Raw genomic sequence first — 18,086 nt, forward strand, 5'->3', positions numbered from 1 at the left:
ACTGATAAGTCGGCTGCATTGATTTACTTTTAAATATATTTAAATACATTCATTGAATAAAGATAAGAATTAATTTTGGAAGTTTGTTAAAGAATGGGTTAATATGTCAAGACATTGTCGATACTTGGTGGGTTACGAGGACTTAGCATAAGCATCGGTGGTTCAGTGGTAGAATGCTCGCCTGCCACGCGGGCGGCCCGGGTTCGATTCCCGGCCGATGCAACCTAATTTTTTGTTTAAAAGCATTGATCTTCTTTATTTGTAAACAGTTTTCGGAGTGATGTTAGACTTACCACCACAAATACAACAATTTTCAAAATCGTTATTTGTGGTATGTAGAGATTCCATTATTAATATTAATTCTCATTCTTTCTGCTATCAGCTTATGGAAAATTTTCGATGGAACTCCAAATTTGAAGTGGTAAAAGAGTTGTCTGCATCGGCCGGGAATCGAACCCGGGCCGCCCGCGTGGCAGGCGAGCATTCTACCACTGAACCACCGATGCTTGCACAAAAATCTTGTAACCCATTAAGTATAGGAAATGTCTTGACACATAGTCGATGCGTATTAACCCATTTTGACCTAAAAAATATTAGGTGTTTAAATCTCAAACAAAAGCGTAAAAAATCATTGTAAGTGGGAACATATATGAATTCAGCTCTGCTTTTTCTTCGCCAAAGGCCTGATGATGAACTTCAATCGTTGACTAAAAGACAATGTCAATAGTTTAAGTATATTTGTACGTAAACTGATTAGAGCTTAAGAAACAGAGATTTGTGGTAAGAGGGCATTATAATTTTATTGATATCAAATTGAACTCTTACATAGAGATTTTACAGTTAAAAATAATCTGTATAAGCATCGGTGGTTCAGTGGTAGAATGCTCGCCTGCCACGCGGGCGGCCCGGGTTCGATTCCCGGCCGATGCAGGCTCTATATTGCCAAATTTCCTTTTTGTTGTAGTACTAGCTGTAGGGGTTTTTGTATATTCAGCAAAATGAACAGACTTCAATAGAACTAAGACTCTTATAATCGAATTGTGAATCCAAATTTATTTAAGAGCGAAAAAGGTTTTAAAATCAGAATCTATCGAGGTTTTTTGCAATTGGTCTATTTTATCGAAGAACATCATTAAAATGCCACACATTTTTCTTGAATACTTCATTTTTATACCCTCCATCATGCTATGAGGGGTATATTAACTTTGTCATTCCGTTTGTAACTTCTCAAAGTAATTATGTCGGACCCAACAAAGTATATACATTTTTGATCAGCGTAAAATTCTTAGCCGATGTAGCGATGTTTTTCTGTGGTAATCACACTATCTTCCGAACGAATTTATATAGAAAGCTACCTCTCAATATTCGGTATTTTGACGATTCAATCGATTATACGCCGGAATTGTTTTAAATTTCGTTTTTCAAGTTCGTAATGGATACTTAAACCTATGACAGAAAATTGTCTATGCAGGTCTACGTCTTCCCCAAATATAACGGTACCTACGGATAAAATTGCGCATGCAGGTCACCGTCTGGGTATAGCGTTTTTCATTTAAATTTAAACATATTTTTCGACGAATTTGTTTACTAGTTCAAACTTGTATAGCTCAATTTCGAATTTATAATCCCACAATAATCACCAAACAAAACACTTCTTCTATACTGCGCCTCCGAAAGGGGTGATTTTACATCGGAGATTTTAAAAAGGGCTTAACTTTTTATAGTATTATTTAGGTATTACTTATGTAGAACCACTTTAATTTCATCTGCATTTTAAGATTGTTTTTAAATCTTAAAAGATCAGATTGCATCGGCCGGGAATCGAACCCGGGCCGCCCGCGTGGCAGGCGAGCATTCTACCACTGAACCACCGATGCTTATAGTCAAATCGAAGGTATCAATTTAATTAGCATCTTTTTCCGATCTTTAATCTATTTTTAGAGGTATCGTACTGCCGCAGATTTAAATCTTAAATTTTTAAATTAAAAGGATTATATATTTCGAATAAGACATAAAATATGATATGCGAATTTTTAGGCACTCCATGTTGATGTATGTTTTGGGACAATTTTACAAGCATCGGTGGTTCAGTGGTAGAATGCTCGCCTGCCACGCGGGCGGCCCGGGTTCGATTCCCGGCCGATGCAATGCTTTATATTTTTCTAGTAATGGCCTTGACAAATTGGAGTTCAAATATTTAATATTGAATCTCGATGCTGCTATTTTCAATAGCTTTCCTTTATATACATTTTATTCTAGACATGGCAGTTTGGGGATAAACATAGTAAAATTAAGACTTTCATTTTTTATTTTAGCCGCATATATTGGTACGGTGCAATTTGGGATAACTTGGGTATTTCATACAACTATACCTGCTGATATTGAAAGTTTAGAAGGTGCGACATCGTTTTCCTTTGCTTTTACTGATATTTAAAGTTTTAAAGGGGAATATCTTGAATACGGCATCTCGATGCAGATTTTTTAATGTTTTTTTTCATGGCGCAGGGTATTTTTTTTGATCCAGGCCTATTTACTTGTTAATTAATAGCTTCTTGAGCTATGTTGAGTTTTTGTGATAGAAAATAGTATATGCGAATTATAAGCACATTAAATTGTTTTAAAGGATATAAACACTTTTTATAAGCATCGGTGGTTCAGTGGTAGAATGCTCGCCTGCCACGCGGGCGGCCCGGGTTCGATTCCCGGCCGATGCAATTCGACCTTTTTTTAGTCATGGACATGGCTACAGCAAGTTGGGGATAAACATAGTAAAATGAGAATTTCTACGCTTTACCAATATATTGGTACGGTCCCATTTAAGATAACTTGGGTAGTTTATCTCATCACCCTGCCGATATTAAAACTTTAGAAGCTGCCACCTCGTTTTCCTTCGATTTGACTGGTATTTACAGTTTTAAATGGGAGTAGTTCGAATACGGAATCTCGATACAGTTTTTTAAAGTTTATTTCTTCATGGTGAAGGTTACTTATTTTGATCCAAGCATATTTACTTGCTAAATTTCAGAATTGCATCTTAATAACTCTTTGAGTTAGGTTCAATTTTTGTGATAGAAAATAGTATATGCGAATTATAAGGACATTAAATTGCTTTGAAGGATATGAACACTTTTTATAAGCATCGGTGGTTCAGTGGTAGAATGCTCGCCTGCCACGCGGGCGGCCCGCGTTCGATTCCCGGCCGATGCAATTCTATATTTTTTTAGTCATGTTAAATGTATTGTCGGAGAAAACGAGAATACGACATCGCTATATCCAAAAAATGGGTCTGTAAAGAAGTCTTGAATATTAAAAGGACATATTTTGGTATATCTGAAGGAAAGTAGTTATTCATTCTTATAGTTTTTAATCTGAACATTGCATTCGAATAAACTGAATTTTGCATATGCGAATTATATGTAATAAAACATTTTACTAAGTACTATTTATATTTTTACAAGCATCGGTGGTTCAGTGGTAGAATGCTCGCCTGCCACGCGGGCGGCCCGGGTTCGATTCCCGGCCGATGCAATTCGATTTTTTTACCAGCGGTGATCTAGTTTTGGTCACAATGAATCAACTTTTTTTTTCTAATTTTTCCTGAAACCTTCATGAAAGTTTGGCTAATAATGTCATTTAAGAAGCCCCAAAATGAGGTTTCATCTCCAACAAAAAAATCTTAAGAAAAGTTAAAAGAGTAGAAAAATGTAGGTTCTGAAAAAGGATGAAATAAGTTTTGGATGAAGGGATTAAATGGTACCACAGACTGTCGTTTTAATTGTCAAGACTTTTTTAAGGAGGAACATGTTAATTGCTAATTTTTATTAATTTCCATCATTGGAATCAATTTTCCATACACTATCTAAAAAAATGTATTTCTCTGCCTCTTTAAATATTTTCATAAGCATCGGTGGTTCAGTGGTAGAATGCTCATTAATTCCGGTTAATTTCACATTCATCTCAGGTTTCCGGTTGAGAGAAATATTTAGATATAGCAATTTTCTAAAGAATTACTGACTTGTTTCGCAAGTTATGACAAACGACAAAAGTATTAAAAATTGTGGTTCTCAGTGAGTGAAGTACCTGAAGGAGTTCGCAGATATATATCATCTTCACAACATATCTTGTGTTAGCAAAAATGTTTGTATGTGTGAAATTTGAAGAGAGTTGCTTGATTAATTCGCTTTCTTTAACCGTTTTGTTTTTCAAAAGTTTGAACTCTATTTTGGGAAATGGAATGGTTCGAGATCTACCATCTTGATAACAGATCTTGTGTTGGTAGAAATATTGAGATGTGCCAAGTCTGAATGGAATCGGATTTTTATTTCGAGTTTTATGAACCTTCACAGCATATCTTGTGTTAGTAAAAACAAGGAAAAAAGCTGTAAGTTTGAATAACTTTGAATACCCTCTACTATTTTGAACGAATTTGGCAATTCTCAAAAACAATAAAATCCGTTAAAACTTTTGTTAAAACTTAAAAATACCGAATGTAGCTATTATATTAGGGTCTATACGACGACATGAACCTGCGTAGGTAACATTTGTCACAAGCCATTACAATATTCAAATGCGAAACTTAAAAAAGTCGGTTATAATGTCGATAAAATGGGACCTGCACAGACAATGGACCTGCACAGACAATTTTCTGTCTTAGGCTGTAGTATCCATTAGGAACTTCAAATACCAAATTTGAAAAAAATCCGGTGAAGACTTTCGCTAAAATCATCAAAATACCGAATATCGGGAGGTACCGCCATACCAAAAAGTGGACCTACATGGCCCATTTTAATACCAAAAGTCCTGAAGCAAAATTTTATCAATCTACTTCAATTCGTTCGGAAGCTAGAGTGATTTCCACAGACGGATAGACGGACATCGCTAAATCGACATAGAATTTTATGCTGATCAATAATATATATACTTTGAGGGGTCTAAAATGTGTATTTCGAGGTGTTACAAATGGAATGACAAACTTAATATACCTTCCATACTATGGTGGAGGGTATAATAATGGGATGTGTGAAATATTAAGAGAACCGAATTTTTATGATAGAATTAATTATTCCAAATTTTTGGGGCAGGTACCAGAAGGTCCGATTAATAATAATATTGTGATGTGTGTAACTTAAAGACAAACGGACTCTTTCATCACATTTCATGAGAGATATAATTATTCAAAATTTTGACCCATTGTGGTGGACCATTGTTGCCCATTTTCGCACCTGACCTAGCATTGATGCAAATATTAGGATTTGCATGATTGGGGCAAATTCGGAATATCCATTCTCTTTCTGTGAAGTAAAATATTTTTTTTTGAAAATATCGACCATTTGGGGGTGGAGGTACCAGAAGGAGTGGACCGGTATTACCCATCTCCAAACCCGATCTAAGTTTGATGATAATATTACATTGCTAGATCGACTCCAAATGACCGGAAACGGGTTTGGTATCAAATGATAACCATATGACTGAGGGTATAAATACTAATGTTATGAAGAGTATTAATTTGTGAATTCAAGTAAGTAAGTTAATGTTTTAAGTTCATTACTTTAATAAATTCTGCGAAAATCCATAAAATGTTCAAGCGAAATTTATTTCACCTATTAACCACCAAACAACAAACTAATTAAAATCTATCTATTCCTAGGCTAATCTAAGAAAACTTAACTTACAGAATACATAAACAGCATAACCGCCCCACCATCTTCTGTTATGTATGCCTCTATGTGTGTGTGAATACAAAGTACATGGACACGTAAAAACATTAATTTATATGACCTAAGCATCGTCTGTGCTCACTCTATGTGATGACCGTTCGGTTCGGCCATCAATGGCAAAAAAAAAACGCCTAAGAATATTCTCTTTGGGTCAGTTTTTGAGGTGAGGCCTGTATTACATGGCAGGGCAAGGAGGACAAGGACGGCAAACAAAACCCAATTGGCCTCACATACACACTCACACAATTTGCCTTGTGTTGTACATTGACATAAATTAATTCTATTTATTTTGTGTTCCCTAAGGTTTAGCCTGGAGTGTCATTATGTGGGTTTTGTTGTCATTCAAGACAAAGGTGTTGTGGCGCAAACGCCATAATTATTTTACCTCCTACTCGGTTAGCGTTGCCAAAGTGATATCAACCATCATCAGTGGCAGTAGGTCACGTCCTTTGCCATTCTTCTTATTCTTCTTCTTCTTCCCTCCTCTATTTTCTCTTAATGAGCCGGTCACTGGCCATTGTTAAAGCTGGAGTAAACATTTTCATTTGCCATTCTTTTCAGAAATGTCCTTTCTGCTGCAGGTTTCATGGGTTCTTCTTCTACATCTATCAATCATATTGTCTGTTTATTTTGCAATAGGAGAACGTTTAATGCAAGACATAAAAACTAATTAGAGAAGCAATAAAGCATTTTAGTTTTAAATTACAATTTTTATTTTTAAATAAAATAAATGTTTATTTATTAAATTTATAGTCATTTAGATTGGATTAAATCTAATGATTTTTTACGAAAATGATTGAAACCGAAGAAACCTTAAACAAGCAAAGAAACATTAAGTTCGGCCAGGACGAACTTGAATTCAGCTCTACGTTAAATAATGTGGGTTATATCTTGATTTCAATAGACGGACTGACAGACAGATGGACATCGTTAAATCGCCTTAGAATTTTATGCTGATCATGAATATATATATACTTTATGAGGTCTACGACGAATACTCAGGGATGTTACAAACGGAATGACAAAGTTGATATACCCTCCTTTTCAAGGTAGTAGATATAAAAGTGTAACGTACAATGTAACGTCATTAATTATTTTTAAATTATTGGGGGTTTTATTTACATAAGATGTAGTATTGGCTGAAACTGTAAATCTACTTTGAAAAATTGTTGTACGGATAACCCGAAGTTTGTATTACATCAAATTCGGTTGGATATTGTAGTTTAAACAATCAAATACTGAAAATGGGGACTATATATTCAATAAAATTGTTGTGCTAATGTAAAATAATTGGCTATATACCAGAATTATGCCTGAGGAAATATAAAATGTATTCTATGCTTGTATTTGACACCATTAATTGCCTCTTTTAATACGGAAGGTATATTGAATTTGTTAATATTAATGTATTTCCAGATATTCATACTTTTTATCAGAATTATTTCAAATTTTGGTAATTGGAGTTCATAATGGGTACTACCTTCTATTGCAGAAAATTGCATATACGGGTGAGATGAAAAAACTGCAACCAACTTCAGACCGCTGTCATTTCTAAGCCACTCGTCCGACAGCTATTAAAATTATTCCAGTGACAGCTTATTATATTCCTTACAAGCGTACAAAAGTATTTTGGTGAGAATTTTCCAGAAAAAAAGTTATTCGTGATGGAATTCAAGCGCGATAGTGTAATATCTTGATATTTGGCTGGAAAACCACAAGTGGCTAGCGTTAGAGCACTCCGGCATTTAAATGTGAATAAATCTTTTGTGTCTCGTACCATCGCTCGTTACCGTGATACTGGAAGCGTAAACCGAAGCGTGGAAAAAAAAGCAACATCAGCAGAAATGGTTCGAAAAATAAAGATGTGATTTGATCAAAATCCACGACGCAGTGGCCGAAAAATGGCTCGTGAGCTGAACATATCGCAATATTCCATTCGACAAATATTGAAAAATGAACTCGGGGTAAAGCCATTGAAATTCCAAAAAGTGCAAGAATTTAAACCACAACAGAAAGAAAATGGACTCAAAAGAGCTAAAGAGTTGCTTCGCTTGGCCGAAAGTGGTGAACTGCCGAATTTGATTTTTTCCGATAAGAAAACAGTTTGTAAATAGACAAATTGATCGTGTTTACTTGCCAAAGAGGTCCGCTGAAAATGTGCACCTTCGATTGGCAAATAGAACTCAAGCGCCGGCCAATGTGATGGTGTGGGCCGCCATAACAGCCGATGTTCACCCTCCGCTCGTCGTAATCGATCGTGGCATCAGAATAAATGCCGAATATTATCGCGAAAATATTCAGGAGGGTTATTAAACATTTTGGTCTTGGACATTCCAACAGGACTCAGCACCATCGCAATCAGCACGCGCCAACCAAGAATGGTTAAAAAATGAGGTTCCTCGCTACATTTCCAGCGCATAATGACCACCAAAATCTTCGGATACCAATCCGTTAGACTATTGTGTCTGGAGTATTTTGGAAGGCAAGTTTGGCACTAAAAAATACCAATGTGTCGATCACCTCAAGCAAGCGCTTCGCCGGAAATGGGCCAAAATACCGCAGAGCAACATTCGGGCAGCGTGTGACGCCTTCATTTGAAGGCCATAATTCGTGCCAAAGGTGACCTATTCGAACAAATCTAAACTTATTTTAAAATTTAATGCTATTTCCGACATTTTTGCTTTCATTTAATAAAATTAAAAACAAATGTAAAAATTATGTCGTTTGACTTTGTTGCAGTTTTTTATCTGTCCCTGTATATGGAAGCTATATCCAAATCTGAACCGATCTCGATAAAATTTGACCAAAGTATTTCTGAGATGTATTTGATATTTTTCTCCGGGTATCGTTGTTACAGAGTGCATATTACGGCTGTGGAGGAGAAATGTAACAAATCGGAAGAATAATATATATGGGAGCTATGACTATATCTGAACCGATTTCTACCCAATTTGATACGCTTGTTTTTAAGCTCAATTTGCGTATATGGACTTATATGTCACATTTAGTGCGCAATAAAAGGCAAATAGGGCGAATATATATATGGGAGCTATACTTAAATTTTGACCTATTATCTTCAATTTCAATAGGGTTCGTCCTTGGACCAAACAAATGTTTTTTGCAAAATTTTATCATGATAAATGCGACCTGTACTTTATTTACATATACGGACGGACATTCATAAATCGACTCAGAATCTGATTCTATGCAGATCATCAAAAAGAACAATGGGTCCAACTCTTTTCCTTCTGCATGTTACAAACAAATGCACAAATACAGTATGGTGTAGGGTATAATAAAAACAAACAGACAATTTATATTTTTCATACATCTCTTCCTAAATTACTCATTTTTTGTTACATCGATTCTCAGCTATATATAATAATATACAATTCACAAAGTATTATTGCAATTGCCAGTAAATTTGACTACTTTCACAATAAACTGAAAAAAATACAATAGCCAACAAATTCCAGTGAATAACAAACAAATGCGAAACGCTTGAGCGATGTTCGTAATGATATTGCGTTTTTATTCAACAATTATGACGCAATGCTCACATTAATATCCAATTAATAACAATAATTTGTGTTGTACAAAAACAAAAAATGTTATTTACATTTTTACTTCGTTTTTGTTTTGTTTGACTAACTTGCAATTTTTAATTTCATTATTTTTAATAATACCCCCCAAAAAAAAAAAAAACAAAATGCAAAGTGAAAAAGGTGAAAGATGATACTTTGGTTTAGCTGGTACATCCGACATTTAGGTGGGGTAATCCAAGACATAACTATACCCCCCAATGGCTGTATGTTGGCACAATGTTTTGTGACCTGTTGTTGTGAAATAGGGGGAAATTTAATTATACCCCGAGAACAGAGAAAATTTTATGTTGGTAGCTAGCCATTGCAGAATGAGGCAAGGCCAACAACGACAACAATGTTAGCCATGATAAAGTTGCCAAGTAAAGCATCGAAAAAAAAAAACAGAATACATTTTCATCACAATGCAAGCATTGCCTGAAATGAAGAAAGTTTCTTGTTTCACGAGAATTTCACAAGCTTCATTAAAACGTTTTCGTGTTAACCAGCTGTGTGCTACTTTGGTCTTGTTAAGACATTAAAGGTCAACAATATGAAAATGAAAAAAAAAGTTTGGTTTCTATTTCTTTTTTGGCAACATTGCATAAGTTTCGAATTTGTAGGTAAGCACTAGAAACTTAAAGAAACGGAGAGATTCATAACAAGGATTGTAAGAGATAATTACGAAATCCAGAGATGAATGGGAAATTAAATAAAATAAGGAATAAAACAGCAATAGGCTAGAATTGTGTGGGATCTTTGTAAAATATTTATATATATTTCGCTATATATAGCCGATATATTAACCGATATATCACAACCTGTAGAGTGATTGCAAATTAACATGGACAGACGGACGGACGGACATACATAGCTAGATCGACTCAGCTCGGCGAGATAGGAAGATCCATATATACTTTCCTATGTGGGAAACCAATATTTCGAGGTGTTACATAATTTTTGGCCCAATCAAACTTATAATACCCTTAACAAATAGTGTTGTAGGATATAAATATAACATCTTGAAATATACCTCAAAAAGGGACAACATTTCTAAAAATAAGTACAAATGATATTAAGTTCATTCGGGCTGGGTTTTTATACCCTCTACAATGGGGTATTGAAATTATAGACAATTCGTTTACATTGCAGAGCTTTAATGTGGAATTTCCGTTAAATTAGCTAGCTTCAAACTCTTAACGAGTAAAAAAAAACAGTTAAGTTCGGCCGGGATGAACTTTTAATACACTAAGCCATTTTGAAGGATCTTGAATAATTTGAATACCACGAAAAATACCATTTAAATGAAAACCGTTATATGGGGGATACACGAAGACATGGACCTGCATAAGTAATTTTTTGTCATAGGCTGCAGTATCGATTCGCTAATATCATCATATTTTAAACAATTCCGGTTAATAAGGTTGCTAATGTCATCAAAATACTTGATAAAGGGAGGTACAGTTATATGAGGGCTATACGAAGACGTGGATCTGCATAGACAAATTTATGGAATAGGTTGTAGTAATCATTAGGTTGTAGTACTTATTACTCAATAAATAGGAAATTTGAAAACAATCGGGTCAAAAGTGTCGCTAAATGTCGAAATACTGAATATCGGGGATACCGTTATATGGGGGCTATATACTCAGAAGGAACTCCTTGTATGGATTTTCAGGCAATTTATTGAAATGTGGCTAAAATCATCAAAATACCCAATATCGGGAGGAACCGTTATATGGGGGATATACGATATCGGGGACCTATATAAACAATTCTTTTCCAGGGAGTAAAGTTCTCGAAAGGAACCTCTTGGGTGGATTTTCTTACAATTCAGTAAATAAATCATCAACCGAATATCGGGAGGTACCGTTATATGGGACATATACGATATCGTGGACCTTTATGGACGAATCTCTTTCAGGTGTAAAATACTCAGAAGGAACTTCTTGCGTGAATGACAATGACAATTCCATTGAAAATAATGGATTTAATCATCAAAATACCGAATATCGGGAGGTACCGTTTTATGGGGGATATACGATATCGTGTACCTTTATAGACAATTCTGTAACAGGTGGTAAAGTACCCACAAAGAACTCCTTGTGTAGAACTTCGGATAATTCCATTGAAAAATGTGCCTAAAATAAAAAAACCGAATATCGGGGTGTACCGTCATATGAGGGCCATACGATAAAAATTTCCATTAGCAAGAATCTGCCATTCACAAAACCTAAACCTAAATTAAATCATTTTTTGTGGTTTTGAAAATGAGAATTATATCAGTGTACCTTTTTGGGGCATTTTCTTCAAGAAGGCTTTATGTACTCTAAGAACCTGAAACTAACAATTGGACCTACGGGAAGATTTTTTCCGAGGAGAAATTTATCCTTTTCAAACCCAAAATGTCAAAGTGCAGCTGAGCTGTTAAAATGTTAAATGTTTGAAGCCTTAAAGTTAACAAAGCGTTTTTTTGCAAGGAGAGTTTCACCAGCAGAGAATCCGAAACGAAAATTGCTGATTAGATCTTTAAAGTACTAAAAATCGGGGCAGGACCCATATAACGTATTTTAATGCCAATCTTTTTTCATATATGCTGCGAAAATTGGCAGTTATAGCTATAGCTCCCATACATATTCATAATCCGATTTGTTAGATTACTCCTCCATTGCCGTAATATGCACTCCGTAACAACGATACTCGGAGAAATATATTAAATACATTGCAGAAATGCTTTTGCTAAATTTTATCGAGATCAGTTCAGATTTGGATATAGCTCCCATATATATCTTTATACGATTTCAAGTTTATTTTTTACCAAATGGTTAATATAAACCCGAATTGGACGGATTTTGGAACATGCAAACGAATTTAGCCTGGAAAAAAGTGTACAAAATTTGGTGAAAATCGGTTAAGATATAGCTATCGGTGCCATATATATGTTTCATCAGATTTTGTATTTAACTCCCTCACACCTGTAAAATTCTCTCCACAACAGCTATATTTGGTGCCAACTATCAGCTACAACATAGAAATATCTCTGCTAAATTTTATAGAGATCGATTCAGATTTTAATATAGCTCCCATATATATGATCAGCCGATTTCACATTTATTGTGCCTAAAAATTGTAATAACAGCTCAAATTGGGGGATTTTGATAAATAATACCCATTGATAAATAATACCCAGTTCCACGTTTTGGTATAGCCTACATATAAAGGTACCTCCCGATATTCGGTATTTTAATTTTTTTGCCACATTTTTTTCACGGATTTGTCTAAAAATTGGTATTAGTTGGTCATAATGGTCATGTGTAGGTCCACGATTTGCTATAGCCCCCATATAACGGTACCTCCCGATATTCGGCATTTTAATGGTTTTTGCCACATTTCTTCTAATGTTTCCTTTACCCTAAGGTGGAGGATATAAAAAGTTTGCTCCGGCCGAACTTAATGTTGTTTTACTTGTTTTTTTTACTGGTTTTAGTTTAAAATTTGTTGGGAGCGCCTAAAAGCATGCTATAAAAATGCAAAATATGACTTGAAGAAGTAGCTCTACATATGACTAACATGCTGTATGGTCCGCCTTAGTAATTTTCAGAATGGTTTTCCGAATTACATTTATATCTACAGTCATAGGCTGTTGCTACACATTAAATTTTCAAATTTTACAAATACCACCCTCCTATTTGAAAAATAATCGCTTTCATTGAAATAAACAATACTAAATGAAAATGGAAAAATCATGTAGATTATGACACATCAATAAAATACACTTACATGTATTTAAAAATCATTTCAATTTTCCATTATATAGTAGATTACAACATACAATTAAACTTCAATAAATAATTATGAAAAGTAAATTTAATTCAATTGATATCCTGTGATTTTAAAAACGGCGCAAATGACAGTTGTGTGTCGGCAAACATTTAAAGTCATTAGCAAAGGAAACAAAGCAAAAAAACTGTCACTGCCACACAACCTGTAATTATGCCAATAACACACACACTCTCGACTTACCTGTAGTTATAGACACCGTCCATGTTGGCCAATCACGATGTGTACCATTGGTGTAGTATAACGAGAACGTGTATTTGGTACCGGGTAAAGCACGCGAAAATTGTATTTCATCGCCGATTTCATTGGAGGCGATTGTGGTATTTGGTTCGGGATAACCATATGGCGGACTATAGTCTAGACGGTAAAAGGCACCGTCTATACCCTGATTGTTGGGTATGCTTATTTCTAAATCGGCACAATGACCAAACTGTAAAGAGAAAGAACAGAAAGAAGTAACAAAATTTAATTGTTGGCAGTGTTTAAAATGTCAAATTCAAATTTATAATCAATTTTCAAAAAAAAAAAAAAAAAAAAAAAAACAAATGATGTGAAAACTAAAATATGAACTTGTTACTCACATGCGTTGCATGACTTTTACAATTAAAATCAGAATTTGATAAAATCACAATTATGTGAAACTTAATTCCAGACAATGTTAACTAGACATGATTAACTAGGGGAAATATATTTTTTGTGTTCTTTTTCCCATCAAACACGGAAATTTTTAATTAACAACAACAATAGTGGAAATAATTTATGGAGGGACAACAAACAAGCTAGTTTTTTTTGTTGTTTGTTTCTTAATGTTTTTTTTTTGTTATTTCCATTGCATACTTTAGGGCTTTGGGTAATACTAAAACCGTATGTATTGGGATTAAATATTGTCTGGCAAATATTGTGCAGTTGCATGGGCACAACAATTGGATTTTCTTATTCAAATGCCAGGGATGGTATGTAGATATTACTCGATTACTTTAAAATGCTCCAAATGTTACATAATGATCCAAAGGTCAAAATATTCATCCAGAGTCATACAAATAAGAACTTTGGAAGTTTAGGAGGGCTATAGTATGGGTAAAATATACAAATTACAAATATTCTCAGAAATTCCATAAATAACTATCGGGAATTGATTTAAATGCTTTTAATTGTTTTAAATACACACCTGATAAAAAAAAATGCAACACAGTCAAACTCCATATTTTGTATTTTTTTTTTTTTTAATTTTATTGAATGAAAGAAAAAAATGTCGGAAATAGCATCAAATTTAAGAATAAGTTTCGATTTGTTAGAATTGGTCACCTTTGGCACGAACTATAGCCTTCAAATGGCCAATGAAACCATCACACGCTGCCCGAATGTTGCTCTGCGGTATTTTGGGCCGCTTGCTTGAGGTGATCGACACTTTGGTATTTTTTAGTGCCAACTTTGCTTTCCAAAATACTAAAGACCAACGGATTGGATCCGGAGATTTTTGTGGCCATTGTGTGCTGGAAATGAAGCGAGGAACCTCATTTTGTAACAATTCTTGGGTGGCGCGTGCTGAGTTCTGTTGGAATGTCCAAGGTCTGCGGCCAAAATGTTTTGGTGCCCAAGGCTTTAATACACCCTCCAGAATATTTTCGCGATAATATTCGGTATTGATTCTGATGCCACGGTCGATTAATAAGAGCGGAGAGCGACCATCGGCTGTTATGGCGGCCCACACCATGACCGGCGCTTGAGTTCTGGTGGCCAACCGAAGGTGCACATTTTCTGCTGACCTCTTTGGCAAGTAAACACGATCATTTTGTTTGTTTATAAACTGCTGGACAACAAATGTTTTCTCATTGGAGAAAACCAAATTGGGCAGTTCTCCACTTTCGGCCAAGCTAAGCAAATCTTTAGCTCTTTTGAGTCTATTTTCTTTCTGTCGCGGTGTAAGTTCTTGCACTGTTTGGAATTTCAATGGCTTTACCCCGAGCTCATTTTTTCAATATTTGTCGAATGGAATATTACGATATGTTTAGCTCAGGAGCCATTTTTCGGCCACTGCGACCAGAATTCGATCAAATCGCTTCGTTAACGTGCTCTAGCGATAACCACTTGTGGTTTTCAAGCCAAATATAAAGAAATCACGCTATCATGCTTGAATTCCATCACAAATACCTTTTTTTCAAGAAAATTCTCACCGAAATACTTTTGTACGCTTGTCACTGGAACAATTTTAGCAGCTGCTGGACGAGTGGCTTAGATATGACAGCACTCTGAAGTTGGTTGCAATTCTTTCATCTCACCCTGTGTATTCTTGATCAGCGTAAAATTCTTAGTCAATTCAGCCCTGACCGTCCGTCCATATCTTGTAATAACGCTGCAGTGAAAACGAAAAAAAAGATAGGAAGTTAAATTTTTCCAAAGATCAGTCTTTTGTCTGCAGGCAGGTCGAGTTCGAAGATGTTCTATATCGGTCCACGATATCATATAGCCCCTATATAACCGTACTCCCGACATTTGGTATTTTAATGATTTTAGCACATACAACAATAGAATTGTCTGAAAATCCACACAAGAAGTTATTTCTAAGCACTTTACCCCCTGAAATAGAATTGTCCATATAGGTCTACAATATGGTGTAGCCCCCATACAACGGCCCCCCTATATTCGGTATTTTGATAATTTTATGGACATTATTCACCGGAATTGTTTCAAATTTGGTATTTTAAGTTCGTAATGTTAACTACAGTCGATGACATAAAATTGTCTATGCAGGTTCAGGCCTTCGTATAGACCGGTACTTCCGCATATTCGGTATTTTGACGATTTTAGGTAAAATATTCGCCGACATTGTTTGAAAGTTTGTATTCGAAGTTCCTAATAGGCACTACAGCCTGTTTTCACCGAAATTGTTTGAAAGTTCGTATTTGAAGTTCCTAATAAGTAGTACAGCCTGTGACAGAAAATTGTGCATGCAGGTTCAGGTCTTCGTATAGCCCCCATATATCAGTACCTTCCTATATTCGGTAATTTGATGATTTTGGCCGGGTTTTTTTTCAAGTTTCGTATCTGAATATTGTAATGGCCTTTGACAAAAGTTGCCCATACAGGTAAACGTTTTCGTGTTTTAATTTTTTGAAAATGGTGGAGGGTATTCATAGTTCGACCCAACCAAACTTAATCAAGGAGTACCCAAAAAACTAATTTATAACGAATTCGGCTAAAAATGTTGACATTGCATTTCGAAAATCAGAGACTTCGCCACATGAGAGCTGCATCGTCTAGCGAAAAAAAATTCTGCAGAAGGCTTTATATTCTCTGAAACATTGCAGATCATTTGGAGAATGCATCTGAATCCTTTAAAATGCCGTTAAATTGTACCTATAACAAATTAAGATTTTAAGCAGAAGAGATTCGAGTTATTGAGTGCGTGAAATTTCGAATTAAAGAAAAATAGTAAATCGAGACGCCAAATATCCAAAATATTAGAAATAGTTTGGCGTAAACTTTGCATAAAATAGAGTGGAAACTTGATTTCCACAGATTCACCAGCCTTAACTCGCAATAAAAGTTAATTTCAAAAAAATAGTTGGGGTCTTCTTTGATTGTTTAAGAAACTTGGGAAATTTGGAAAACATTTCATATCTTTATACCCAGATATTGGATCTAATATAAAATGTAAATGTAAAAGTATTTTACATAAAAAATATAAATTATTACCCTCCATCCCTGTGTAACACTAGAGTGTCATATAACATAAAGCTTTAAGCTATATCTTTCAATCCAATCCAACAATACATTACGTATTTTACAACCGAGTCTCAGCCAACAAATAAACAAAGGACCATGACTGTCTAGAATACGATACGAAAAAAACACACTATTCGTAGACACACTCCTCTAGGAGAACTTATTCATGTGGAATTTATATTGTCTGGGTGGTGCGAGCGATGTGCCATTTTTGTTTTCTTCGTTGTGGTGAACCCCAACATGTATGCACAGGCTCATGGTTGTTTCCTGTATTCCAGCAGTTGAATGTTGTAACTGCAGCATGGCATAGCCCGCATTTTCCTGAATATATAGAGAGAAAGTGTTTGAATACACAGACGACAAAATATCCACCAACATTTACAGTAAACAATGAGTTGATCCCTGTATTTGGTCTGGGCCCACAATCGCAACGGGTACATCCTTTGCATCTTCTTTTGGCTAACAACTGATATTGTTTCCGTTTGATGTTGGTGTAAATGGTGGTTTGAAATGAAAAAAACATGACAAATAAAAGAACATTCGTATTGGAAAAATGGTTGTAAATACCAAAGCCCTATGCCGCAGTAACAAGACAGATAAATTTGAGAGGGGAAAATGGGTTTTACGATTTTTTTTTTTAAATTTAAAGGAAATAGTAAAGTATAGTATATAGTAAATTGTTAGCTGATACTCACATAATGTGCTAGTTTTATATTAAAACATTTATATTACATTTCCATAGCTTTCTCCATGGAGAAGTGGAGTTATCTTTTTGCAGAAACACAGCTAAGAGTGTTTCTCTCGGTAAAAAATATTAAAAAAAAAAATAAAAAAAAAAAAAGTTTTCCCAATACTTTCTGCTACAAATGGGACCCCGGACACATGAGTTGGGGTCATATAATTTTTGCTATTCCATTAGCAACACCTCGGAATAATTGAAATTTTAAAATATATATATATTCTCAATATAAATTTGAAAGTCAATTTCAAAACGTTCATGTCAACATGTGTCAAACATGTCGGAAAATTCTGAGTACTTTGAGGACCCAAAACGCCGTTTAAGAACCGACATGTCTCTATCTTGACTGTATTCTCGCAGAAATATCTAGTGCATTTAACTGAGAAGGATTGATGGCTCTTTCCGAAACCTAGGTATTCTCTCCCTTACCCCCTGGTAAATATTACCATATTTTTCCATTAATAAACAAACTTTGCTTTTATA

General features: G+C 35.0%; 1 protein-coding gene and 8 non-coding genes across 11 annotated transcripts in view; 6 read left to right on the forward strand and 3 right to left on the reverse strand.

Annotated features, from left to right (window-relative positions):
• The window catches only part of LOC101893254 (tyrosine-protein phosphatase 10D), a 298,482-nt gene that overhangs the window by 19,137 nt on the left and 261,259 nt on the right, over positions 1-18,086 (reverse strand). For all 3 annotated transcript variants that reach the window (XM_059121459.1, XM_059121458.1, XM_059121457.1), the window contains exon 3: positions 13,322-13,568. In XM_059121459.1, coding sequence (XP_058977442.1) covers positions 13,322-13,568 — 247 coding nt within the window. The remainder of the gene's footprint in view (positions 1-13,321; positions 13,569-18,086) is intronic.
• On the forward strand, positions 152-222 carry TRNAG-GCC (transfer RNA glycine (anticodon GCC)). Its single transcript has one exon. It is a non-coding gene; the product is annotated as a tRNA-Gly (tRNA).
• TRNAG-GCC (transfer RNA glycine (anticodon GCC)) lies at positions 436-506 on the reverse strand. Its single transcript has one exon. It is a non-coding gene; the product is annotated as a tRNA-Gly (tRNA).
• TRNAG-GCC (transfer RNA glycine (anticodon GCC)) lies at positions 860-930 on the forward strand. The gene has a single exon. It is a non-coding gene; the product is annotated as a tRNA-Gly (tRNA).
• Positions 1,807-1,877, reverse strand: TRNAG-GCC (transfer RNA glycine (anticodon GCC)). Its single transcript has one exon. It is a non-coding gene; the product is annotated as a tRNA-Gly (tRNA).
• TRNAG-GCC (transfer RNA glycine (anticodon GCC)) lies at positions 2,077-2,147 on the forward strand. Its single transcript has one exon. It is a non-coding gene; the product is annotated as a tRNA-Gly (tRNA).
• On the forward strand, positions 2,644-2,714 carry TRNAG-GCC (transfer RNA glycine (anticodon GCC)). The gene has a single exon. It is a non-coding gene; the product is annotated as a tRNA-Gly (tRNA).
• On the forward strand, positions 3,137-3,207 carry TRNAG-GCC (transfer RNA glycine (anticodon GCC)). Its single transcript has one exon. It is a non-coding gene; the product is annotated as a tRNA-Gly (tRNA).
• On the forward strand, positions 3,458-3,528 carry TRNAG-GCC (transfer RNA glycine (anticodon GCC)). Its single transcript has one exon. It is a non-coding gene; the product is annotated as a tRNA-Gly (tRNA).

Source organism: Musca domestica, unplaced genomic scaffold (assembly GCF_030504385.1).
Source record: "Musca domestica strain aabys unplaced genomic scaffold, Musca_domestica.polishedcontigs.V.1.1 2, whole genome shotgun sequence".
Taxonomy (NCBI): domain Eukaryota; kingdom Metazoa; phylum Arthropoda; class Insecta; order Diptera; family Muscidae; genus Musca; species Musca domestica.